Below are 26,143 nucleotides of genomic sequence, written 5' to 3' on the forward strand. Positions count from 1 at the left end.
CTGGCCGAAAATACTAGCAGCTGCAGGTGGTGTTCATTGTGAGGCCGGATGCTTCGGGAGCAATGGTTAAAGACGAGGCGGTCGAGGTAGGTCAAAAAAATGACGAAATGATCTCTGTCCATTTTTTTCGATGCTTTTCTCCTGCGATCGATCAGCCTGGCACTCTGCTGCAGTGCATCAAGCTGATCGGCCCTGATCGCGACTGCCATCAAGGAGCAGGTAAGTTTTTTCCTTGCAGATCCTGCAGCGATGGCCCATCCCTTTAAGTGGTGGTGGGGGGGGGGGGGGAGCGGCGATGTTGGGGGTGGTGGGGGGAGGGGGCATCGCTCCACTTCCTTTCTGGAGCGCAAATGCCAAATCTTTTAAAAGTTAAAAAACATTAGTGCCTGCCGCTATCTTTTTCAACTTTTAAAAATTAACATCCCAATCATGCGCTTCTTATTTACTCCCCCATAAACTCTTTGTACTTTCAAATAATAAAAGAAAATTATTCATAACAAAGATAAGGAGATTGAGAATCAAATCTAGGGGAGCAGTGTCCAGAGACCAGCCAACCACTGACAGGAAGCTGCCCTTCGATTTCTTCCACCCCTTCAAGGTCTCCACCAGCAGAGATGGCGTGTCTGTGGGTTCGATACTGGGCAGCATCTGTAGTGTCATGGTGACAGGTTCCCTGGGTCAGCGCTGATTACTGAACTCTCAGATCTGTCTGATATTGAGCCCGTCTCCAGGACTGAAGCCATCCAGATTTTAACGTGAAGATTGACTTTAGGCGATAGTGTAACATGTGTGATATCGACTTGGCCACTCGTTAAATGAAACTAAAAGTCGGGAGAGGTGTTTATCAGGTGGCCAAGCTGATATCACGTGTTTTACTTGATTGACAAAAGTTTAAATTACCCCATACCAGTGTTCTCTTAATAGTGTGGAAAATCAACTCTAATCACCTTAATTTTATTTAAAACCTATTTCTTGTTGAGTGGTACATCTGGCCCAGGTTAGTAGGAATGGCAGATGGACTACGTTAATAAAAAAACATCTGGAAAATATAGACTGAGGTCCTGCCTAATGGGGGAATAAAAACACAGCAATTTCTATTTTTCTTCATTTCCCCCAACATTTTAAGTATTTGGGGTGGAATTAAAACCTATTGCACAAAATATTGTTACTAGGTGGCGATTACTAGTGACAAGCTGCCCCCTCGTTTACATAGCATGCTGACTGGAGTATTCAGCTGCTTTTTTTGCCCAGTTGCAACTGGATTGCAGCTGGTGGCCTACTACCATCTGACACTAATTGGGTTGTTGCAAACCCAAAGTTATGTTTCTATGATTTTGCAGAGGAGCACTCATTATAGCATCAAAATATTAATTTTCCATTTGTAAATGTAACTGCAAAACTAAAATAATCAATAACAGCATGTACTTACTGCTATAAAAATATAATCCCTAAACATCCGTAATGGGATGTATCCTAGAGCAAGTGCTGGGTTGAGCCCATTGGGAACCTTTGCCGTTGAACCCGGTGGACTTGCCCTAATTTGCCAGTCAATGGCAGGTGTCTGATTATTAGAGTCCGACTGAAAATCCAGCTGAAGAATACCAGGGTCCGAGCCACAATCCCAGCCTTGAACTCAGGTGTGCCTCCATCTGCCTCTCAGAGGGTCGAAATGCCTGGTTTGACTTCCAACAACCATATGCTGGGCCAAGGCCTCAGAACTCTCAGTGTAGGGGTGCCCTGACCATGCTCCTCATCTCCTATGGTGGACGGAAGCTACACCCTCAAAAGATGGTCCCAGCAAATTCAACAAAAGTTCAGGACCCAACATAACCAGGTCCCGGACTAGTTTCTGGCCTTTCTGGCAGACTCCCACCCAAGTTAGAGCAGGGGAATGGATTTTCAACCCAACAGTAGAGTGGACAAGGGAGAATCAGTGGATATGGTGTATTTGGACTTTCAAAAGGCTTTTGACAAGGTCCCACACAAGAGATTAGTGTGCAAAATTAAAGCACATGGTATTGTGGGTAATGTATTGATGTGGATAGAGAACTGGTTGGCAGACAGAGAGTAGGAATAAATGGGTCCTTTTCAGAATGGCAGGAAGTGACTAGTGGGGTACTGCAAGGTTCAGAGCTGGGCCCCCAGCTAGTTACAATATACATTAATGATTTGGACGAAGGAATTGAATGTAATATCTCTAAGTTTGCAGATGACACTAAGCTGGGTAGCAGTGTGAGCTGTGAGGAGGATGCTAAGAGGCTACAGGGTGACTTGGGCAGGTTAGATGAGTGGGCAAATGCCTGGCAGATGCAGTATAATGTAGATAAATGTGAGGTTATCCACTTTGGTGGCAAAAATAGGGAGGCAGAATATTATCTGAATGGCCACAGATTAGGAAAAGGGGAAGTGCAACGAGACCTGGGTGTCATGGTACATCAGTCATTGAAAGTTGGCATGCAGGTACAGCAGGCGGTGAAGAAGGCAAATGGCATGTTGGCCTTCACAGCGAGAGGATTTGAGTATAGGAGCAGGGAGGTCTTACTACAGTTGTACAGGGTCTTGGTGAGGCCACACCTTGAATATTTTGTACAGTTTTGGTCTCCTAATCTGAGGAAGGACATTCTTGCTATTGAGGGAGTGCAGCGAAGGTTCACCAGACTGATTCCCGGGATTGCAGGACTGATATATGAGGAGAGACTGGATCATCTGGGCCTGTATTCACTAGAGTTTAGAAGGATGAGAGGGTATCTCAAAGAAACATATAACATTCTGACGGGACTGGACAGGCTAGATGCAGGAAGAATGTTCCCGATGGAATGTTGGGGAAGTCCAGAACCAGGGGTCACAGTCTAAGGATAAAAGGTAAGCCATTTAGGACCGAGATGAGGAGAAACTTCTTCACTCAGAGAATTGTGAACCTGTGGAATTCTCTACCACAGAAAGTTGTTGAGGCCAGTTCGTTAGATATATTCAAAAGGGAGTTAGATGTGGTCCTTACGGCTAAAAGGATCAAAGGATATGGAGGAAAAGCAGGAATGGGGTACTGAAGTTGCATGATCAGCCATGATCATATTGAATGGTGGTGCAGGAGGCTCAAAGGGCCGAATGGTCTACTCCTGAACCTATTTTCTATGTTTCTATGTTTCTATGTTACATGTCTAACATAAGGTTAAACAATCAAGCAGGTTTTATTTCCTCTAATTGCTATTTCAGAACACTGGCTAATGAGCTTGTATTAAAAACAGGAATTCAAGTTGAACATGATGAGCAATGCACTAACAATATTGTGCAGATGAAATTTAAACACCTGCATGTTTTCCTAATGAGGATGATATGATTAACAGACCAGTCCCTATGGTACTTATGAAACATGAGGCATTTTTCACCGATAGCAAAGGTTAGCTTTCGCCAGAATGCTCATATATCATTTAGCACCACCACCGTTTATATATTTGTTGTTCATATTTTATCAGGGCCGATGTGACATAGTGACAAATCTCAGAATGGATCGACGCAGAAATGATCAGTCCCAGCGGTCACAGCAAACGAATCATGTTATGCTCCTGAAGGATTTTCCCACGCTGAGCTTGTTGGAGGAGAAAACAAAACTCATTGAAAAATCCCCACAGAGTAAGAGGCTTTGCATATGAATGGTTGACAAGATTATTTCAGAGCACCCCTGGCTCACTGAGTTGATCCATTGAATAACTGAGCTATATATACCCATAATCTCCCAGCTTTGATCCTCGGTCTGTGTTGAGTAAGGTGATCTCAGCCAGGACAACAGTCGTGGATGACACAATTGGTCTCACAGCCACTGGGTTAGCTAGGAGAAATGTAACCAGATTTTCCAATCCTCATTGATATTCAGTGATCCCCGCTGCAAATGCATGTATGTAAATGCCAGGTGAAGGTACGATCAAGCTCAGCTGTGATGCTTCCTATGGTTGAATAGCTTGACAATGCTTACTGTTCAAGGTCACACGTGAAAGATGGCCACTTGGCTAACCAGCACCTATTAAATCATATTCCAGTAAGAAGTAAAAAGCTTCACGAGGGGAGAGAAAAAAAATATATATATTTAAATAAAATGCTCCTGGTATTGCTAATGAGGTGTGGCATTAGATAGAATCGAGTTTTATATCCTTCAGTATCATCTTGTTCAGTCGACTAGATTGGTGATCCTCTTTCCAAGCAAATGAAAATCGGTGAGCGGTTAAGGCACCAACAGACTAGCAGGTGCCTGCTTGACCTTTGTGGTCAAAGAATAGTGGATAGTGATATGTCCTTACTAAACAGTATAAATGCACACGAGGCCCATACTTGAGAGAAGGTCACTCTATGACCAGTTACCTTTATTACCTAGACCTCAAGTGATGAAGGTAGGTGGAGCTTCCCCTTTTCTACCTGAAAGTCCAGGTTAGGAGTGTCTCCCACAAGTTCGGCCCTTGTGGTCAATGTTCTCAAGGTGTACAACTTAGGTCAGCTTATACATGGGTTCCAATGATAGTTGAATACATGACATCACCTCCCCCCCAAAGTCTTATTGGGATCACAGGTTAAGTCTATCTGGTGGTTTACGCTCATTTGTAGAGCGCCTGAGTTGGGGCTCCGGTTGTTGGGCGCTGGCCTGAGTGTCTGCTGTTTGAGGTACCTCAGGCCTGTCCGGACTGCCCTCAGTGACTGGGCTCTCCTCCACTTGGTTCCGGTGTTCGGTCACCTGTGGTGGTGTAAACTCTACGTCGTGTTCTTCCTCTGCTTCTTCGATGGGGTTGCTGAACCTCCTTTTAGTTTGATCCACGTGTTTGCGGCAGATTTGTCCATTGGTAAGTTTAACTCCCAAAACCCTATTATTCCCCTCTTTGACAATCACAGTGCCTGTGAGCCATTTGGGCCCTGCAGTGTAATTAAGGACAAAAACAGGGTCATTGACATCAATACATCGCGCACTCGCATTCCTGTCATGGTTGTCATATTGTGACTGACGATTGCTCTCAACAATTTCTTTCAGAGTAGGGTGTATAAGGGATAACCTGGTTTTGAGCGTCCTTTTCATTAGCAGCTCTGCGGGTGGAACCCCTGTGAGCGAGTGTGGTCGGGATCTATTGGCCAACAGGAGGCGTGATAAGTGGCTTTGTAGGGAACCCCCTTGGATTCTGAGCATCCCCTGTTTGATTATCTGCACTGCTCGTTCCACCTGGCTGTTTGAGGCCGGCTTGTTCTGACATGGTTGATTCCATTGCCTGCCATGAAGTCCTGGAATTCAGTGCTTGTGAAGCACGGGCCATTGTCGCTGACCAAGACATCCGGTAGACCATGAGCGGCGAACATTGCCCGTAGACTTTCTACCGTGGCAGAGGATGTGCTTGAATTTAAAATGGCACACTCAATCCATTTGGAGTAGGTGACTACTACAACCAAAAACATTTTTCCCATGAAAGGACCTGCGTAGTCCATGTGGATGCGTGACCATGGTTTGGTGGGTCAGGACCAGGGTCTGAGGGGGGCTTCCCTAGGTGCGTTGCCCAACTGAGCACACATGTTGCACCTGCGAACACAAAGTTCCAGGTCAGCATCTATCCCTGTCCATCAAATGTGTGACCTGGCAATTGCCTTCATCGTGACAATGCCCGGGTGCTCATTGTGAAGTTCTCTGATAAACACCTCTCTGCCCATCTGGGGCATGACTACTCAGTTTCCCCACAGTAGGCAATCGGCCTGAATCGAGAGTTCATTCTTGCGCCTATGAAACGGTTTAAATTCCTCAGGGCATGGCCCGTACATGGCTGCCCAGTCCCCATTTCTAGTGCATGACAGCAAGCCAACTTCTCCCCAGTAGTGCGGCACCATCCCCCCGGACAATCCAGAGTGGCAACCTGTTCTCCAAATCTTTGTGGGTCACGACTACCGTGGCGCTGTCTCGCACCGGAATTATCTCCTTTGTATATGCCTGTAGCTGTGCGTCAATCGGCAATAATTTTGGCCTCCTGGCCTTGGACACCCACAACCTTTTGAACTGTTTGATACACATCAGGGACTGGCTGGCCCCCGTGTCTAGCTCCATTACTACTGGGATGCCATTGAGGAGCACTTCCATCATTATCGGTGGCGTCCTGGTATATGAACTGTATAAGTGCTCCACATGAACTCGCGAAACTTCAGCTTCCAACGATTTCCCCCAGTATTCATTTGGCCTCGTAGGGCTTACATCGGGCCCGTCCTCCTCGTACATCAACCTGGCTGCAGGCTTCCTGCACATACGCGCCAAGTGACCACTGACGTTGCAGTTCCTGCAGGTATATTACTGATACCAGCAAGCTTTGGCTGGGTGTTTGCCTCCACACCTCCAGCATGAGCTGAAGGCCCCGTTGTTGGAAACAAAAGGTCCATTATCAGTCGATCGTCTCTGACTGTCTCTGTAACTGTCCTTAAGCGCACCATTAACAGGTGTTGATGGCCCCATTACTGGCCACATTGTCTATTGCGATGGCATGAATCGCCATTCAGCTAGCCATTGTTTCTGTTGAATTCCCCCTTTGGGTTCGACTACATGCTGGGGCATGTCCGATTGCCCTTGTCTGCCTAGACAACTGTGTGCCGCGTTAACAATGTTGACTCCCTGGTCATTTGCCACATTTGAGCCAAGATTTTTGATCATACATCATTCTGGTCTCTTCCTTCCCTGAAATAAATGTCTGGGCTATCAGATCCGCCACTTCCAAGGTCAAGTCTTTGGTCTCAATCAGTTTCCTGAAAACCCCAGTGTGCCCGATGCCCTCAATAAAAAAGTCTCACAGCATCTCTGCTCTGCATGCATCTGGGAACTTACATGGGCTCACCAGTCACCGGAGATCTGCCACGAAGTCTGGAACGCTTTGCCCTTCTCCCCGCCGGTGCGTGTAAAACCGGTGTCTTGCCATATGCATGCTGCTCGCCGGTTTAAGGTGTTCCCCGATCAACTTGTTCGCCGGCTTCTCTGGCGCTAGAAGGTCCTTCATCAGGGAGTAAGTTTTGGATCCACAAACCGTCAGGAGGTGAGCCCTGCATTTGTCAACCGAATCCTGTCCCAACCATTCCTTAGTGACAAAACTTTGCTGTAGTCTCTCAATAAAGTCGTCCCAATCATCACCAACACAGTACCTCTCTTCTGTGCTGCTAGTGGCCATGCTCGCGTGGTTTAAGTCCCAGTTTCTCATTGCCAATGATATGTCCTTACTGTACAGTATAAATGCACACGAGACCCATATTTGAGAGAAGGTCACTCTGTGACCAGTTATCTTTATTACCAAGACCTCAAGTGATGAAGGTGGGTGGAGCTTCCCCTTTTATTCCTGTAAGTCCAGGTTAGGAGTGTCTCCCACAAGTTCGCCCCTTGTGGTCAATGTTCTTAAGGTGTACAACTTAGGTCAGCTTATACATGGGTTACAATGATAGTTGAATACATGACAAATAACTTGTAGAGCAGGTGAGAGGTCTGAGGGGTCAACAAGGTGAGAACTAGCAGAGATGTGTGGGAACAAAGCTGAATTGCGGTCGAGTGGAAGGTGTGTGAAAGCCCGAGTGAGCATCACAAATCAAATGCACCATTGAGATTGTACTGAGAAACAAGGGAAGAAGTTCCAGCCATTTGAAATAGCAGCACATTTGGAAAGCAGTGACAGGATCGGACCAAGTCAGCATGGATTTATGAAAGGGAAATCATGCTTGACGAATTTTCTGGAATTTTTTGAGGATGTAACTAGCAGAGTGGACAAGGGAGAACCAGTGGATGTGGTGTATTTGGACTTTCAAAAGGCTTTTGACAAGGTCGCACACAAGAGATTGGTGTGCAAAATCAAAGTGCATGGTATTGGGGGTAATGTACTGATGTGGATAGAGAACTAGTTGGCAGACAGGAAGCAGAGAGTCGGGATAAATGGGTCCTTTTCAGAATGGCAGGCAGTGACTAGTGGAGTGCCGCAGGGCTCAGTGCTGGGACCCTAGCTCTTTACAATATACATTAACGATTTAGATGAAGGAATTGAGTGTAATATCTCCAAGTTTGCAGATGACATTAAACTGGGTGGCGGTGTGAGCTGTGAGGAGGACGCTCAGAGGCTGCAGGGTGACTTGGACAGGTTAGGTGAGTGGGCAAATGCATGGCAGATGCAGTATAATGTGGATAAATGTGAGGTTATCCATTTTAGGGGCAAAAACAGGAAGGCAGAATATTATCTGAATGGCGGCAAATTAGGAAAAGGGGAGGTGCAACAAGACCTGGGTGTCATGGTTCATCAGTCACTGAAAGTGGGCATGCAGGTACAGCAGGTGGTAAAGAAGGCAAATGGTATGTTGGCCTTCATAGCTGGGGGATTTGAATATAGAAGCAGGGAGGTCTTAATGCAGCTGTACAGGGCTTTAGTGAGGCCTCACCTGGAATATTGTGTTCAGTTTTGGTCTCTTAGTCTGAGGAAGGACGTTCTTGCTATTGAGGGAGTGCAGCGAAGGTTCAGCAGACTGATTCCAGGGATGGCTGGGCTGTCATATGAGGAGAAACTGGATCAACACTGGAGTTTAGAAGGATGAGAGGGGATCTCATAGAAACATATAAGATTCTGACAGGACTGGACAGGTTAGATGCGGGAAGAATGTTCCTGATGTTGGGGAAGTCCAGAACCAGGGGACATAGTCTTAGGATAAGGGGAAGGCCATTTAGAACTGAGATGAGGAGAAACTTCTTCACTCAGAGAGTTGTTAACCTGTGGAATTCCCTGCCGCAGAGAGTTGCATATATTCCAGAGGGAATTAGATATGGTCCTTACGGTTAAGGGGATCAAGGGGTATGGAGAGAAAGCAGGAAACGGGTACTAAAGGAATGATCAGCCATGATCTTATTGAATGGTGGTGCAGGCTCGAAGGGCCGCATGGCCTACTCCTGCACCTATTTTCTATGTTTCTATTAAGGGTTGCCATTGAAAGGGGCCACCATGGAATTTCAATGAGTGTTTGAAATTCTTTGCAGTTCAGATAGGCCAACATTTACTTGTATCTCAGCTTACATTGCATGATATAGCATTATATAGTAGTTACAGCACAGAAGCAGGCCATTCGGCCCAACAGGTCCATGCCGGTGTTTATACTCCACACGAGCCTCCTCCCACCCTGCTACTTCATCTAACATATCCTTCTATTCTTTTCTCCCTCATGTGTTTATCTAGCTTCCCCTCTATGTAATTGTTCCCTCATTTCCAAAGGCTATATCATTTATATGTGTTTAACAAATAACAGTGGCCCAAAACAAAGCCAGGGATACACCATTCACCATATCTTTCCAATCTAAGAAACTTCCTTTTACCCCCATCTTTTGCTTTCTCCCCACCAGCCATCTTTTTGTCCACATTCCCCTCAATTCCATATGAGATCACCTTGCCTTAAGTCTCTTATGTCTACCATATCAAATGCTTTTGCAAATCCGTGTAAACTATATCGACTGCATTTCATTTATCTATCCTTTCTGTAATTTCTTCAAAGAGTTCCGTAGGTTTGGTCAAGGAGGAGCTGTCTTCAGAAATCCATGCTGACTGGCCATATCAACTCATGCTTTTCCAACTGCTTAGTAAGTTCATCCAATATTATAAGAACATAAGAACATAAGAAATAGATTAAGGCTGATCTGATCATGGACTCAAGTAGTTTACCAACAGTGAGGTTAAATGAACTGAGATTTCTTAACATATCTCAGTCTCCTTTTTTGAAACTGGAATTCACTTTTACCACTGCAGTCCACTCGCACAATTTTCTGTCACATGGAATTTTGGAAAATGAAAGTCCGAGCTTCCATGACTTCTTCCCTTCAGCTCCATTTCAACTTGTTGCATCCTGTTGAATTTATAATAAGGCACAGATAAACAAAATGTAGGTGTTGATTTTATGACTGCTAAACAATTAAAAGATTTTTGTAGTTACAGTTAACACTTCCGCAGATAAAATAAAAATGTCATTACTTCAAGGGTTCAAATTGCAGGTCAGAAATCATGGCCCAGAAATCCCGGCCTCCTTGGGTCCGTATGGAGTGTGTACGGACCCGGGAAGGCATCGCAAGAGCTGTTTTATAGCGTACAATGCGCATGCGCTGAAAACCGGCTTTTCCTGTCAAGTTGGAGCTTGACAGATCTTCTGTATCTCGGGAGCGAGGACATTTGCAAGTGCAAGATTGTGGTATTTACCCATATCTTGCCCCGCAAATGTTCTCAAAACTCTTGCGCCTGATAAAAGCAGGCGCAGAGCCTACTTTTACAGAGATAAGTTTTAAAACATACAAAAACATAATAACATTAAATTAAAAAAACACATTTTATTGTTAAAAACCCTGCCCACTAAGGTAAGTTTATTTTTAACCCTAATTACAAAACTTTAAAAAAATCAGAAAAATATATATTTTTTCTCAGTCATTTATTAACTTTAATTTCAATTAATTTTAATTATGTGAGATGTGTTTTTTACTTTTTATTATGGTGTTTAGTGTGTTTGTTTTTTTTCACATTAATAGCAACGAGAACTCATAGATACGGAATTCTCATTGCTATTAATGAGAAAGTTGTGGAATACTGTACCTGATTGGCTGAGCAGTCACACGTGACTGCACCTTCTGTGTGGGACCCTGGAGGACAGGAGCACACTTCGCAGTGCAGGAAGAGAAGGCCTCCCACCGGAATCACAGGCTCCTCCCGGACCACCAGGTAAATTCGTAAAAATTCTCCGGTCAGAGGCATTCATCCGAAAGAAGCCTCCAACCGAAATTTCAGGACCCATATTGCATTCGGTCATTTGTTTATGTTGTAACAAGAGATCTGTAAGAGTGTATTAATATATGCACAGATCAGCTGTACTGGAAAGTATAGTAGGATGTAATAGAAAAAATAATTTTAGAAAATGAAGAAGAATTATCTGCTCTAGAGGTGGATGTTGTAATTGTGGTAACTACCACTTAGTGACTGTCATTGGCACTTGCGAATACTGTATCGACTGCATCAGTTCAGATACAGATGGCGGGCCTGTACCAATATATTCGCCTTGATTTTCTAGGTGGAATAAATATGTCAGCTTAAGCTATAAAATGCTAAACAGATTTATTAAACAGTAAATTAATTAATGAACAGTATCATTGTAGATTTGCAATAATTACATACTCTTTGAATGTGAACCTTAACATGGTGGTTTGTTGTTGGTCATCCTGTTTATCTAGTCATGCTCTGTCTCTCTCTCTCTCTGGCTTCAAATTGACTAATCATTTTTTTACAACTCGGACAAAGCAAATTTAATAATGTGTCTCTTCAACTCAGAAATATCTGCTCGTCAAACACATATATTAAAAAAGCCTACAAGCTGCTTGTATTTGGTTTGAATAGTGTGGCACCTCTAACACCTAATAAGACAAGAGGCTGAATTTTCGGTTGCCAATCGCCTCAGTTAGCGGCCAGAGGGGGCGTTAATGAGAGCGTAAGAGGCTTCCGACCAGGAGGGCAGTGTTTGGAGCCCCGACTTAAAATTCATTCGAGGCTCACCGGTAGCACAGACCAGTAGCGCCTGGCTGCTGACGATCACTCTGGTCATGACTTATTCCTGGTGCAATGCCCACGTATGTGTCCCGGTCAGAAAATTAGGTGCGGCCACCTCATTTAGTGGACGCCAAGAACAATGAGAGATTACAAAATACTGCAGTACAGAGGGACCTGGGGATCCTTGTGCAGGAAACACAAAATGTTAGTATGCAGGTACAGCAAGTAATCAGGAAGGCAAATGGAATGTTGGCCTTTATTACAAGGGGGATAGAGTATAAAAACAGAGAAGTCCTGCTACAGCTGAACAGGGTATTGATGAGGCCATATCTAGAGTACTGCGTACAGTTTGGTCTCCTTATTTAAGGAGGGATATATTTACATTGGAGGCTGTTCAGAGAAGGTTCACTAGGTTGATTCCTGCGATGAAGGGGTTGACTTATGAAGAAAGGTTGAGCAGGTTGGGCCTATAGTCATTGGAGTTTAGAAGAAAGATAGGTGATCTTATTGAAACATATTAGATACTGAGGGGGCTCGACAAGATAGATGCAGAGAGGATGTTTCCACTCATGGGGGAAATCTAGAACTAGGGGGCATAGTTTCAGAATAAGAGGTCGCCATTTAGAATAGAGATGAGGAGGAATTAAATCTGTGGAATTCTCTGCCCCAGAAAGCTGTGGAGGCTGGGTCATTGGATATATTTAAGGTGGAGATAGACAGATTTTTGGACGATAAGGGAGTGACGGATTATGGGGACCTGGCAGGGAAGTGGAGCTGAGCCCAAGATCAGATCCGCCATGATCTTATTAAATAGCAGAGCACAAGCTCGAGGGGCCAAATGGCCTACTCCTGCTCCTATTTCTTATATTCTCATGTTCTTATGTTCTTAATGTCTGGAAAAACAGTTGGTATAGGCTTGCAGAGTCGTCAACTGGTGGCTAATGAAAGGGATGAGGAAGCGCACCCCTCGCAAATCACGTTCAGTGCAATGTTTACACACAGCACAGTGTGTGAGCATCCGAGTTTGCAGCAGCAGACAGACATATCAGATGAGCTTCAGAGAAACTTATTTGTGAAACTTTAATGGGGACATTGCTTGTTCGCCAGCATCGCATTCTACATGCTCCAGCAAGGTCTCGTGAACAGAGAAGGGCTGTTGGCCATGTCGGCGGCCGAAGGAAGAGAGACAGGAAGCCTTACCCCCGCAGCTTTACCGGTGGCAACACTCATACCTGGACCTGTCGGCGGAGCAGTATGTCAGAAAGTTGCGCTTCCAAAAGGAGGTCATTACAGAGATAAGCCATTTCCTGCAGGAAGAGCTGCAGCCTCACATCGGCACCAGGACTGCGCTGCCTGTCGCAGTGAAGGTCATGGTGGCACTCATGCCTCCGGCTCCTTCCAGGCTGCATCAGGGAACATATGCAGTGTCTCACAATTCGCAGCACATCGCTGCATCCACGACGTTACACAGGCTCTCTCCAGCCATCGAAGGGACTTCATTACCTTCCCGATGAGCAGGGAGAAACAGAATGAGCACACATGCCAGGATTGACTGCATGCACGTGCCATTGCGAGCATCATTCCAGAATGCAGAGGTCTTCAGAAACAGAACGGGATACCACTCCCTTATTGTGCAACTGGTGTGTGATCAGACGCATGCATCCTGGCAGTCAATGCTCGCAATCCTGGAAGCACACATTATGCTTTTTTCCTGCACTGTGCCTCGACTGTTTCAGCCACCATGGCAAGGCCGAGGCTGGCTGCTCGGGAACAAGGAATACGGCCTGGACAACTGGCTAATGACCCCATCTCTGCAACCTCACCACAGAGCTGGAGGACTTAAATGGAGTGTACTGAGGGGTGCAGCTAATAATGAGCACGTACTGAGGCACGATTATGCCACCTTTCCATTACAAGTCAACAGTCATACAATTGAGACTGAAGGAAACATTCAATGTAACATTTTATTGCAAAGAAAAATGTCCAAAAATCCAGATAACCCCACCCCCAAAGCAAAACAAAATGGAGCACCGGCACCTTCAAATCATATAACATATGAGTGAATTATGCACCATTATTTACATAGCACCTATGGGGACACCTTCAATTAATGTGTTTTACATAGGCATTTGCCAATCCTCTGCCTCACCCCCCCCCTCCCTCACCGACTGCTCCTCCTCAGTGGTTCCTCAATGGCTGCAGCAACGTTACTTGAGGGCTGCTGTGTCTCTGAGGAATTCAGGTCAGGTGGCCTAGGAGGACGCCCTCGATCAGCTGTGGGCATGGAGGACCCAACTGCTGACTGCACTGCCTCAGGATGGGTGGCAGCAGTATGGGATGGCTGGGGTGCAGGCCGTGTCGGGTGCAACGGCGGACTGGCAGTGGCGGGAGCCGGAATGCTGTCATCGTGAGCAACGACAGCACCTTCCATTTCCAATGGCACACTGCCACTCCTCTGGAGCAGCGCCAGAGCATCAGGAGCAATATGTGCCCCCACAGATTGCTGATCTGCTGCAGCACCATCTGTTCCCCGTCCGACTGTGGGGAAGACAGAGAGGATAGCGGCAGACAAAGCTTGCATGGCATCACTCTGAGACTGAAGGAACGCAGGGAGCACCTGAAACGCCACAGTCTACGCTTGAACCGCTGCAGTCTGAGAGTGCATGCCAGCAACCAGTGTCTGCATGACATCACGAAGACCTTGTGTGGCTTAGGCCTGTGATGTCATGGCTGCTGCCATGTCAACGATGGCATGCGCTATGACTTCTGGGACCCCACTGTTGCTTGCTGAGGCTGATTGCCGGTCTAGAGAGGCAACGATAGTCTCAGTGGACTGCTCAGAGGCATGGGCCATGGTGGAGGCTGTCTGTGCCACACTCACATCAAGTGCAGCCACATTCAGCGGCACAGTCGCCAATGCACCCATCACCTCACGGTGCATCTGCGATGACTCCCTGTTCAGAGCCTTCCAATAGAGGTCCTCATCTACCTGACTTTTAGCAGGACCCCTGGGCTGACTTACCCTCTGGAGAGCTGGCCATCGAGCTTCCCCTCGCGCTGCACGTTGCTGCAGGCCACTGGGTCCAGGAGCTGGGAAGCCCTGGAAGTTGATGGTGCCCTCCTCCAAGCTGCTGTCCCCACTCCCTGTTGGTGGCGAGAGATGTTCCGACATCTTCCCCCTTGTGTGAGGACACTGGCTGACGGGCAGATGGTGGCACATTTGGTTCGTCATCTGTAAGCACAGAGCAACACAAGTGTGGGTAGCAGTTGGGGAGGGGGCAGGAAGGGAAGAAGGAGGGGACATCATTATTTTGCAGATACATGTTGTAAGGTATGTGGGATGAAGGATGAGGGTTGTCGCCGAAAACAGACATTTCATTGACAAACTATCAGTGTCCTGCGGGGGTCTGCCTGTCCAGCCGTCACTGCTCCGACTACTGGGCTGTTGAGGACATTCACTTGCTCCTCTATGGCGGTGAGGTCTTGGAGGTCTGGCTCCCCTCCTCCCGTTCGCTGCTGCTTTTGCCTGATGTAGGCGAGCTTGGCCTGCAATGAACAAAACAAGAAGTTGCCAGTTGGTGTGTAGCTACTGGTGTGCAACATCTGTCTGTAGTAAGTGAGTCACTACTGATGTCGCGATCTCTGAATGTCTGCAACTCAGCTTGCGTGACAGCTCACAGTGGATGTGTAAAAGGTGGGTCTGGGCACAAGGAGGTACAAGGAAGTAAGATGCTGAAGGCCTGTGACTGCATACGGAGAGTTAAAAGGTGTTGGTTTCTAAAGTGGAGATTAAATAATTAACCTCAACACCGTCTGTTAGGAATCAAACACAAGTAGGTTTATTTTACTTACAAGGGAGAAACGAGCCTGCAAGCCAGCCCTTGCTAAACTCTTCACATTTGCCCTTCCTGAACAAAGAACACACAGGGTTTTTATACAGTTACTCGACCTATAAAATCAACGATTTAGATTTGAATATAGAGAGTATGATTAAGAAGTTTGCAGACGACACTAAAATTGGCTGTGTGGTTGATAATGAAGAGGAAAGTCATGGGCTGCAGGGGGATATCAATCTCCTGGCCAGGTGGGCAGAGCAGTGGCAAATGGAATTTAATTCAGAGAAGTGTGAGGTGATGCACTTTTGGAGGGCTAATAAGGAAAGGGTATACACATTAAGCAGTAGGCCACTTAATAATGAAGATGAACAAAGGGACCTTGCAGTGCTTGTCCACAGGTTCCTGAAAGTAGCAGGCCAGGTGGATAAGGTGGTTAAGAAGGCATATGGAATGCTTGCCTTTATTGGCCAGGGCATAGCATATAAGAACTGGGAGGTTATGCTTATATTGTATAATACTTTGGTTAGGCCACAGCTGGAGTACTGCGTGCAGTTCTGGTCACCATATTATAGGAAAGACGTGATTGCACTAGAGAGGGCACAGAGGAGATTTACTAGGATGCTGCCTGGAATGGAGAATCTTAATTATGAGGACAGATTGGATAGGCTGGGTTTGTTCTCATTGGAACAGAGGAGGTTGAGAGGAGACCTTATTGAGGTATACAAAATATTGAGGGGCCTGGACATAGTGGATAGTAAGGGTCTATTTCCATTGGTGGAGGGGTCTATTATGAGGGGGCATAGTTTTAAGGTGGTTGGTGGAAAGTTTAGAGGGGATTTAAGGGGAGGGCTTCTTTACGCAGAGGGTTGTGGGGATCTGGAATTCGCTGCCTGGAAAAGTGATGGATGCAGAAACCCTCACCACTTTTTGAGATGGTTGGATGGGCACTTAAAGTACAGTAACCTGCAGGACCTAGAGCTGGTAATTGGAATTAGACTGGATGACCTTTTGTTGGACGGCGCAGATATAATGGTAAGTACTGCAGGGAATAGAATACGGCCAGGGTGATCTCCTGGACTAATTTATATCACTTGGAATGGTCGGAGAGGAATTTTCCCAGATTTTTTCTCCCTAAATTGGCCTGGGTTTTTATCTGGTTTTTGCCTCTCCCAGGAGATCACATGGCTCAGGTTGGGGTGGAGTGTAGAGTGTTTCGGTACAAGGGGTGTCGCAGTTGTGTGAGGTGGACTGGTTGGGCTGGGTGCTCTTTGCCTTTCCGTCATTGTTCATAGGTTAATATGTAACCTTTAGGGTTGCTGACCAAGGGCCATGTGGCTCTTTGTCGGCCGGCGCGGACACGATGGGTCGAAATGGCCTCCTTCTGCGCTGTAAATTTCTATGTTTCTATGTTTCTATAATGGCCGGACATTCAATACATGTGACATACATTGATTTGAATCGACACAGCCCCTTGCCACTCAAGGCGAAGATGATTTCTAGCCCACCTATTCTTGATACCTTTCCTCCACAGTCTCTTGGGCGTTTCTCCAACTTTGGAATGTTATCTTATCTCCCCTGTGCCTGGCTCCAATTTGACCTCTGCTCGTAATGGGTACCACTTTTGTTGAAGTGTCGGTCTCAGACATACCATCCTCATGTTATCTCTCGTGTTAGGACATGAGGGAGCCAATGAGGCCTTGAGACATAGCGCAGATGTAAATTCTAATTTCTCCGTGCTTCTAATTCAAAGGATGCTTCTGCTTTCTGAACGTACACACTTTAACACTTTATTCCATGTCTGATATGCCCAGTGTGACCTGTTGTCCCACTTCAGTTTCCTTAGGCTGAGTCAGGAGTTAGAAGGTGAGAGATGCATGGATGGGCGGGGCAAGTCTGGGGAGGCTGTTGAGAGCTTTGAGGGTGTGTACAGCAACGAGGAGCATAGCCTGGTACACATTGAGAAGGTGTGGGAAGTGTCAAACAGTGAGGCTCGCATGAAGCTATTGCAGGGATAATGTAACGGGTACTCACCCCGATGACTCTAGTCAGGTCATTGAATTTTTTCCGACATTGATGGGCCGACTTGGGCACCATGTCGCGGACAGAGGCGTGCTGTGCCACCTCCCGCCACAGCTTCCTGAAGACTCTGGCAATGGCCTTCATCCCCCTCCAGGCAGCAGGGCATCTTGCTGCTGTTCTACGGCCTCCAGGAGCACTTCAAGGGCCGCAGCCGAGAAGTGTTGCGCTCATTGCCTTGCTACGTCGGCATCCATCCTCCCGGATTCAGGTGAGTGAGAGTCTTGAAGTACGCATGCTTATAATTGAGTTGCCTGGTCCCGGGCTCCGACTGGGAGTTCGGCGCATGCGGAATGGGTCCACAGTATTTACTGACCAAACTTTCGTTATGGCCCTCCCCAGCTCTGGTGTGCAACAGCTAATTTAGAACCCCTGTTAGCTCTTCGATCAATTCTGACGAATTTCTGAAAGGAGGGCACAAACCTTTTCAAGGCGCTAAAACTATCGCTCCACCTGGGTTACTGCTCCAAATGAGGCGCGACTGAATTTCCACCCCAAAATGTCTACATGCTGCAGCTGTGGTATCGAATGAAGCTGCTACATTTCTGTTAGTGAACCGACCCTTTAACTCCACATGTACTGTGATCAGTACCGTGATACATTATAGACAAAAATGAGGCATTTCTATTGCCACTACCTCATGGGAATTGAGGGTGGGCAAAACAAGTACTTTATTAGAGTGGCAGTCATGCTTAAAACATAGAAAATAGGTGCAGGCGTAGGCCATTCTGTCTTCTCAGAAATCTTGCTATAATCTGAAATAAAATCAAACGGCAAATCTTAGACGAAGTCTATTTGCAAACAAATTAGGGAAATGAGTAATAAAACATAGAATAATGCAAACAAATTAGGGAAATGAGAGAAAAAAACATAGAATAATAATCATGGGGCAGTTCAACTACCCTGATATTAATTGGACAGAAGCGGTAGGTGATGAGGATAAGGGAATGGAGTTCCTACAATGTGTACAGAACTCCTTTCTAATCCAATACGTAAAAAGCCCAACAAGGAAGGATTCGCTATTTGATCTAGTAATGGGGAATGAATCAGAGAAGATAAGAAACAGAGAAACATAGAAAATAGGTGCAGGAGTAGGCCATTCGGCCCTTCGAGCCTGCACCGCCATTCAATGAGTTCATGGCTGAACATGCAACTTCAGTACCCCATTCCTGCTTTCTCGCCATACCCCTTGATCCCCCTAGTAGTAAGGACTACATCTAACTCCTTTTTGAATATATTTAGTGAATTGGCCTCAACAACTTTCTGTGGTAGAGAATTACACAGGTTCACCACTCTCTGGGTGAAGAAGTTTCTCCTCATCTCGGTCCTAAATGGCTTACCCCTTATCCTTAGACTGTGGCCCCTGGTTCTAGACTTCCCCAACATTGGGAACATTCTTCCTGCATCTAATCTGTCTAAACCCGTCAGAATTTTAAACGTTTCTATGAGATCCCCTCTCATTCTTCTGAACTCCAGTGAATACGAGCCCAGTTGATCCAGTCTTTTTTGATATGTCAGTCCCGCCATCCCGGGAATCAGTCTGGTGAACCTTCGCTGCACTCCCTCAATAGCAAGAATCTCCTTCCTCAGGTTAGGAGACCAAAACTGTACACAATACTCCAGGTGTGGCCTCACCAAAGCCCTGTACAACTGTAGTAACACATCCCTGCCCCGTACTCAAATCCCTTCGCTATTAACGACAACATTACATTTGCTTTCTTAACCGCCTGCTGTACCTGCATGCCAACCTTCAATGGCTGATGTACCATGACACCCAGGTCTCGTTGCACCTCCCCTTTTCCTAATCTGTTACCATACAGATGATAGCTTATCTCTCTGTTTTTACCACCAAAGTGGATAACCTCACATTTATCCACATTATATTTCATGTGCCATGCATTTGCCCACTCACCTAACCGATCCAAGTCACTCTGCAGCCTCATAGCATCCTCCTCGCAGCTCACACTGCCACCCAACTTAGTGTCATCTGCAAATTTGGAGATACTACAGTTAATCCCCTCGTCTAAATTATTAATGTACAATGTAAACAGCTGTGGCACCAGCACAGAACCTTGCGGTACCCCACTAGTCACTGCCTGCCATTCTGAAAAGTACCCATTTACTCCTACTCTTTGCTTCCTGTCTGCTAACCAGTTCTCAATCCATGTCAGCACACTACCCCCAATCCCATGTGCTTTAACTTTGCACATTGATCTCTTGTGTGGGACCTTGTCGAAAGCCTTCTGAAATTCAAAATACACCACATCAACTGGTTCTCCTTTGTCCACTCTACTGGAAACATCCTCAAAAAATTCCAGAAGATTTGTCAAGCATGATTTCCCTTTCACAAAACCATGCTGATCTGGACCTATCATGCCACCTCTTTCCAAATGCGCTGCTATGGCATCCTTAATAATTGATTCCATCATTTTACCCACTACCGATGTCAGGCTGACCGGTCTATAATTCCCTGTTTTCTCTCTCCCTCCTTTTTTAAAAAGTGGGGTTACATTGGCTACCCTCCACTCCATAGGAACTGATCCAGAGTCAATGGAATGTTGGAAAATGACTGTCAATGCATCCGCTATTTCCAAGGCCACCTCCTTAAGTACTCTGGGATGCAGTCCATCAGGCCCTGGGGATTTATCGGCCTTCAATCCCATCAATTTCCCCAACACAATTTCCGACTAATAAGGATTTCCCTCAGTTCCTCCTTCTTACTAGACCCTCTGACCCCTTTTATATCCGGAAGGTTGTTTGTGTCCTCCTTAGTGAATACCGAACCAAAGTACTTGTTCAATTGGTCTGCCATTTCTTTGTTCCCCATTATGACTTCCCCTGATTCTGACTGCAGGGGACCTACGTTTGTCTTTACTAACCTTTTTCTCTTTACATATCTATTGAAACTTTTGCAGTCCGTCTTAATGTTCCCTGCAAGCTTCCTCTCGTACTCTATTTTCCCTGCCCTAATCAAACCCTTTGTCCTCCTCTGCTGAGTTCTAAATTTCTCCCAGTCCCTGGGTTCGTTGCTATTTCTGGCCAATTTGTATGCCACTTCCTTGTCTTTAATACTATCCCTGATTTCCCTTGATAGCCACGGTTGAGCCACCTTCCCTTTTTTATTTTTACGCCAGACAGGGATGTACAATTGTTGTAGTTCATCCATGTGGTCGCTAAATGTCTGCCATTGCTCATCGACAGTCAACCCCTTAAGTATCATTCGCCAATCTATCCTAGCCAATTCACGCCTCATACCTTCAAAGTTACCCTTCTTTAAGTTCTGGACCATGGTCTCTGAATTAACTGTTTCATTCTCCATCCTAATGTAGAATTCCACCATATTATGGTCACTCTTCCCCAAGGGGCTTCGCACAACGAGATTGCTAATTAATCCTCTCTCATTTCACAACACCCAGTCTAAGATGGCCACCCCCCTCGTTGGTTCCTCGACATATTGGTCAAGAAAACCATCCCTTATGCACTCCAGGAAATCCTCCTCCACCGTATTGCTTCCAGTTTGGTTAGCCCAATCTATATGCATATTAAAGTCACCCATGATAACTGCTGCACCTTTATTGCATGCACCCCTAATTTCCTGTTTGATGCCCTCCCCAACATCACTACTACTGTTTGGAGGTTTGTACACAACTCCCACTAACGTTTTTTGCCCTTTGGTGTTCTGCAGCTCTACCCATATAGATTCCACATCATCCAAGCTAACGTCCTTCCTAACTATTGCATTAATCTCCTCTTTGATCAGCAATTCTACCCCATCTCCTTTTCCTTTTATTCTATCCTCCCTGAATGTTGAATACCCTTGGATGTTGAGTTCCCAGCCCTGATCATCCTGGAGCCACGTCTCTGTAATCCCAATCACATCATATCTGTTAACACCTATTTGCACAGTTAATTCATCCACCTTATTATGGATACTCCTTGCATTAAGACACAAAGCCTTCAGGCTTGTTTTTTTAACACTCTTTGTCCTTTTAGAATTATGATGTAGTGTGGCCCTTTTTGTTTCTTGCCTTTGTTTACTCTGCCTTCCACTATTGCTTTTTACCTTTCTACCATCTGTTTCTGACTCCATATTACTTCGCCCTATCTCGCTGCATAGGTTCTCATCCCCCTGCCATATTAGTTTAAACACTCCCGAACTGCATTAGCAAATGTTACCCCTAGAACATCAGTTCCAGTCCTGCCCAAGTGCAAACCGTCCCTTTTGTACTGGTCCCACTTCCCCCAGAACTGGTTCCAATGTCCCAGGAATTTGAATCCCTCCCTCTTGCACCACTGCTCAAGCCACGTATTTATTCTAACTATCCTGCTCCCTCTACTCTGATTAGCACGTGGCACTGGTAGCAATCCAGAGATTACTACCTTTGAGATCTTACTTTTTAATTTAACTCCTAGCTCCATAAATTCAGCTTGTGGGACCTCTTCCCGCTTCTTACCTATATCGTTGGTACCTACATGTACCACGACAACTGGCTGTTCACCCTCCCTCTCCAGAATGCTCTGCAGCCGTTCCAAGACATCCTTGACCCTTGCACCAGGGAGGCAACATACCATCCCGGAGTCTCGGTTGCGGCCGCAGAAACTCCTATCTATTCCCCTTACAATTGAGTCCCCTATCACTATAGCTCTCCCACTCTTTTTCCTGCCCTTCTGTGCAGCATTAAAAGTAGGGGAACAACTAGGCAATAGTGACCACAGTATAATATGCTTTAAAATAATAATTGAGAAGGACATAAGTATGACGAAGACCAGGGTAATAGCTTAGAAAAAAGCTGATTTTGAGGGGCTGATAATAAAACTTGGTAAAATAAAATGAACAACAATATTGGCAAGCAATGATGTAGAACAGGAATGGGAAACATTTAAAACAGTGTTCAACAGAGTCCAGTAAAAATATATTCCGCTAAAAAACAAGAACAAGCTAAACACTAATGAGACACCATGGGTAAATAAAGCCATAAGGGAACAATTGAGGGTAAGGAAAGAGGCATACATTAATTAAATGGACAGCAGGGGAATGCATGATAAGGGAAAATATAAAGAGTTTTGGAAATAAATCATAAAAACAATTAGGAAGGCAAAGAAGAAATATAAAATTAAATTATCAAAAAACATAATAGTAATATATTTTACAGGCACATCAATAAAAAAGGAAGGTTGGGATGGAAATCGATCCACTAAGGGATGGAGAGGATAATACCACAGGCAGCAATAGAGAGATGCTAAATTATTACTTTGCCTCAGTATTTACCAGGGAGATAGAACAGGTGGACACAACATTGGATCATAAGATTAGTAATGAAATAACTGCATTTAAAATAAAGAGATATTTTAAATAAACTAATCAATCTCAAAGAGGAAAAAAAATCCCGGTCTGGATGGATTACATCCATGCATTTTAAAAGAATCTCGGGAAGAGATAGCAGAGGCATTACAACATATCGTTAATAATTCATTACAAAAAGGTGTAGTGCCAGAGGACTGGCTGATAGCTAACATAATACCTATTTTAAGAAGGGGGATAGACCAATCAGCTTAACATCGGTGGTAGGAAAATATTAAGGAGAAAATAGAAGAACATCTAGAAGCCAAAAATATAATAATGAATATTCAGCATGGATTTCAAAAGGGAAAGCCTTGCTTGACCAACCTCATTGATTTTTTGAAGAGGTAACAGAGAGAATAGATAAGGGTAGTGTAGTAGATGTAATTTATCTAGATGTTCAAAATGCTTTTGATAAGGTATCACATAATAGACTAATGAATAAGGTCAGCGAATGCGGAGTCAGGGGACAGGCAGCATAATAGATAGCTAGCTGGCTTCAAGACAGAAATCAGAGAGTAGGGGTAAAGGGTAACTATTCACAGTGGTAGAAGGTGAATAGTTCCACAAGAGTCAAGGCTAGGACCACTGTTGTTCACAATTTATATTAAAGATTTAGACTTTGAAATCAAAAACACAATTCCTAAATTTGCGGATGACACCAAATTGGGGGGCAGGGGATAGTTAATACTGAGGAGGACTGCACAGCAGACATGAATAAACATGTAGAATGGGCACATAATTGGCAAATAAAATTCAACACAGATAAATGTGAGGTATTACATTTTGGTAGGAAGAATAGGGAGGTCACTTATTACTTCATTTTGAGAGAGGGGATCAGCACAGGGATGCACTGCGCTGGAGGCCATACCCCAACACAGGGTATACAGACAGAGGATGAGCTTCCTAGATATGACTGAACAGCAGTGCTTCAAGAGGCTCAGGGTATCGCACCAGATTGTGGCAGACATTTGTAGCTTGCTGGAAGATCTGCTGCCTAGAGGACCGGGTGGACATACCTTACCAGTGGCTGTCAAAGTCACCACCGCCCTCAACTTCTTCACCTCAGGCTCCTTCCAGGGATTTGCAGTAGACATTTGCAGGGTCTCGCAATCTGTTGCCCACAAATGTATCACTCAGGTGACTGATGCCATGTTTCACAAGTCAGCCACTTATGTACACTTTACCGCTGATGAGGCCAGTGTTACTGTGCGGGCGCTTGGATTTGCCACTCTAGCTGGCTTCCCACGGGTGCAGAGCGTTATTGACTGCACACATCAAGGCACCCCAGATCACCCAGGAATGTTCGTGAACCATAAGGGCTTTCACTCCCTCAATATGCAGCTCATCTGCAACCATAAAAAGATCATAATGCATGTGTGAGACAGATTCCCTGGGAGTTGTCATGACTCCTTCATGCTGCGCCAGTCTCTCAGCTCTTCGCACATCCGAACAGACTTACTGGCTGGCAGCTTGGATACAAGGGTATCCACTGAAGATGTGACTAATGGCACTCTTGAGGAGGCCAAGCAATGAGGCTGAGGAGTGCTATAATCAAAGCCACATGATGACCAGATGTGCCATAGAGTAAGCAATTGACCTGCTGAAGATGCGTTTCAGATGCTGGACAGATCTGGAGGAGTCCTTCAGTATGTATTAGAGTGATTGAAGTATGCAGCGTGCTGCATAACATAGTGCAGCAGCGAGGATTGGTGCTGCAGGAGGAACAAGGTGCAGAGCGCACAGCCTCTTCAGAGAAGGAGGAGCATCAGGTGGAACATGAGGAGGAGGAGGGGGCAGAACCTGAGGTGGAGGTGGCACCAGCAACGGCACACATTGCTGCCCAGCAGGTCCAGGATGGCCTCATTGTCATGCATGTATGCTTCGGGTTACTAATCACAAGGTGGCGCCACTGTTGGAGGTCATTGGGCTGTATGCACGTGTGTGCGGCCCAGGTATAAAAGGCAAGCCATCATGTAATGTAATCACTTTGGGCCCTAATAAAGCAGAGCCAGGTTTGTACCTATGTTAGTTTACAGTATTCAGTCTATCGAGTTATTACATACATAACACTCATAATGGCCCAATTTACTTAACTTGCAGCAGTGTACCCATATGGCTCCTGATACTGTACCAATTCCCCCCCCCCCGCACCCCACCAGAAATACCACAAAGCAGTTCTACAATGACCAAGCCATTCCTGTCACCTAAACCCCCATTACTCGAGGTTAAGTAATGTCTCACCATTCACTTTGTGACAAAGCCACTTCCAAGATAGCAGGCAAAAATGGAAAGAATGGATAGTAGTGCAAAGAAATACATTTATGTGCGTCATAAATAGAACTGAAAATTAACAGTAACATTTTGGCAAGCACCCATGTGCATACCCTTGTGTATCTATGATTGTGTCTTTTTTCTTTTCCACGTGCTTCGATGAGGTGCAATCTCTGTGGCTTCAGCAGAGGTAGAGAAAGGCTGCTCACTTCGCTGCTGTGACTGCTTTGCCGCTTTTGACCGGCGTTCTCTGGGTTCTGGAGCCTGTGAGGGCCCCGCCAAATACTGCTCCTCCTGCAATTGTGCAGGGGCATACTTGGCCATCGGGATCCAAGGCAGCATGTGGGGCTCTGACTGAGGGGGAGGCAACGGGGGGAAAGTGGTAGTGCTTTGAGCAGAGCCACCACTTCCATGTCCCCTCTCACCATCATTCCTCTCATGGGCCACCCGCACGCACTTCCCTGCTAGCAAGGAGCTGGAGAGCAACTTGCTGCACATCAGTAGGGTAATAACGCCCAAGTCTATGTTACTATCCATTCCAGACATCAGTTCAATAAGAGTTTGCAAGCTGTTGTTCACTGGTGGATTAGCTGCTCCATGCAGGAGACCATCCTTTCCATGGAACAGCACATCATCACCATCACCTGCGATATGGTGCTGCTCATGTTGGAGATGGACTCCTCTATTCTCCATACAAAAGTGCAAATCGCAGTGGTAAAAGCTGCCAGAGCCTTGTGTATTTCCTTGTGCTCCTCCAAGATTAACCTCTTTGTCGACAGCCCCTGAGCTTCAGTATCTGCATCGAGCTGAACAGAGTATCCTGCACCCTCCTGGGAGAACTCTCCACTGCTGTCCCTGTCTCCACCATCTGCTCTTGGTCATTTGTGATGTGTGAGACACCACATGACAACACTACTCTAAAACTGAGATGAGGAGAAATTTTGTCTCTCAGAGGGTTGTAAATCTATGGAATTCGCTGCCTCAGAGAGCTGTGGAAGCTGGGAAATTGAATAAATGTAAGACAGAAATAGTTTCTTAAATGATAAGGGGTACTGGGGAGTGGGCGGGGAAGTGGAGCT

At 45.7% G+C, this 26,143-nt stretch overlaps 1 protein-coding gene across 1 annotated transcript in view; it reads left to right on the plus strand.

Moving 5' to 3' along the window:
• The window catches only part of LOC139228968 (cyclic nucleotide-binding domain-containing protein 2-like), a 326,735-nt gene that overhangs the window by 104,612 nt on the left and 195,980 nt on the right, over positions 1-26,143 (plus strand). Inside the window, exon 11 of the mRNA XM_070860580.1 lies at positions 3,474-3,630. Coding sequence (XP_070716681.1) covers positions 3,474-3,630 — 157 coding nt within the window. The remainder of the gene's footprint in view (positions 1-3,473; positions 3,631-26,143) is intronic.

Source organism: Pristiophorus japonicus, chromosome 2 (genome assembly GCF_044704955.1).
Source record: "Pristiophorus japonicus isolate sPriJap1 chromosome 2, sPriJap1.hap1, whole genome shotgun sequence".
Taxonomy (NCBI): Eukaryota; Metazoa; Chordata; class Chondrichthyes; family Pristiophoridae; genus Pristiophorus; species Pristiophorus japonicus.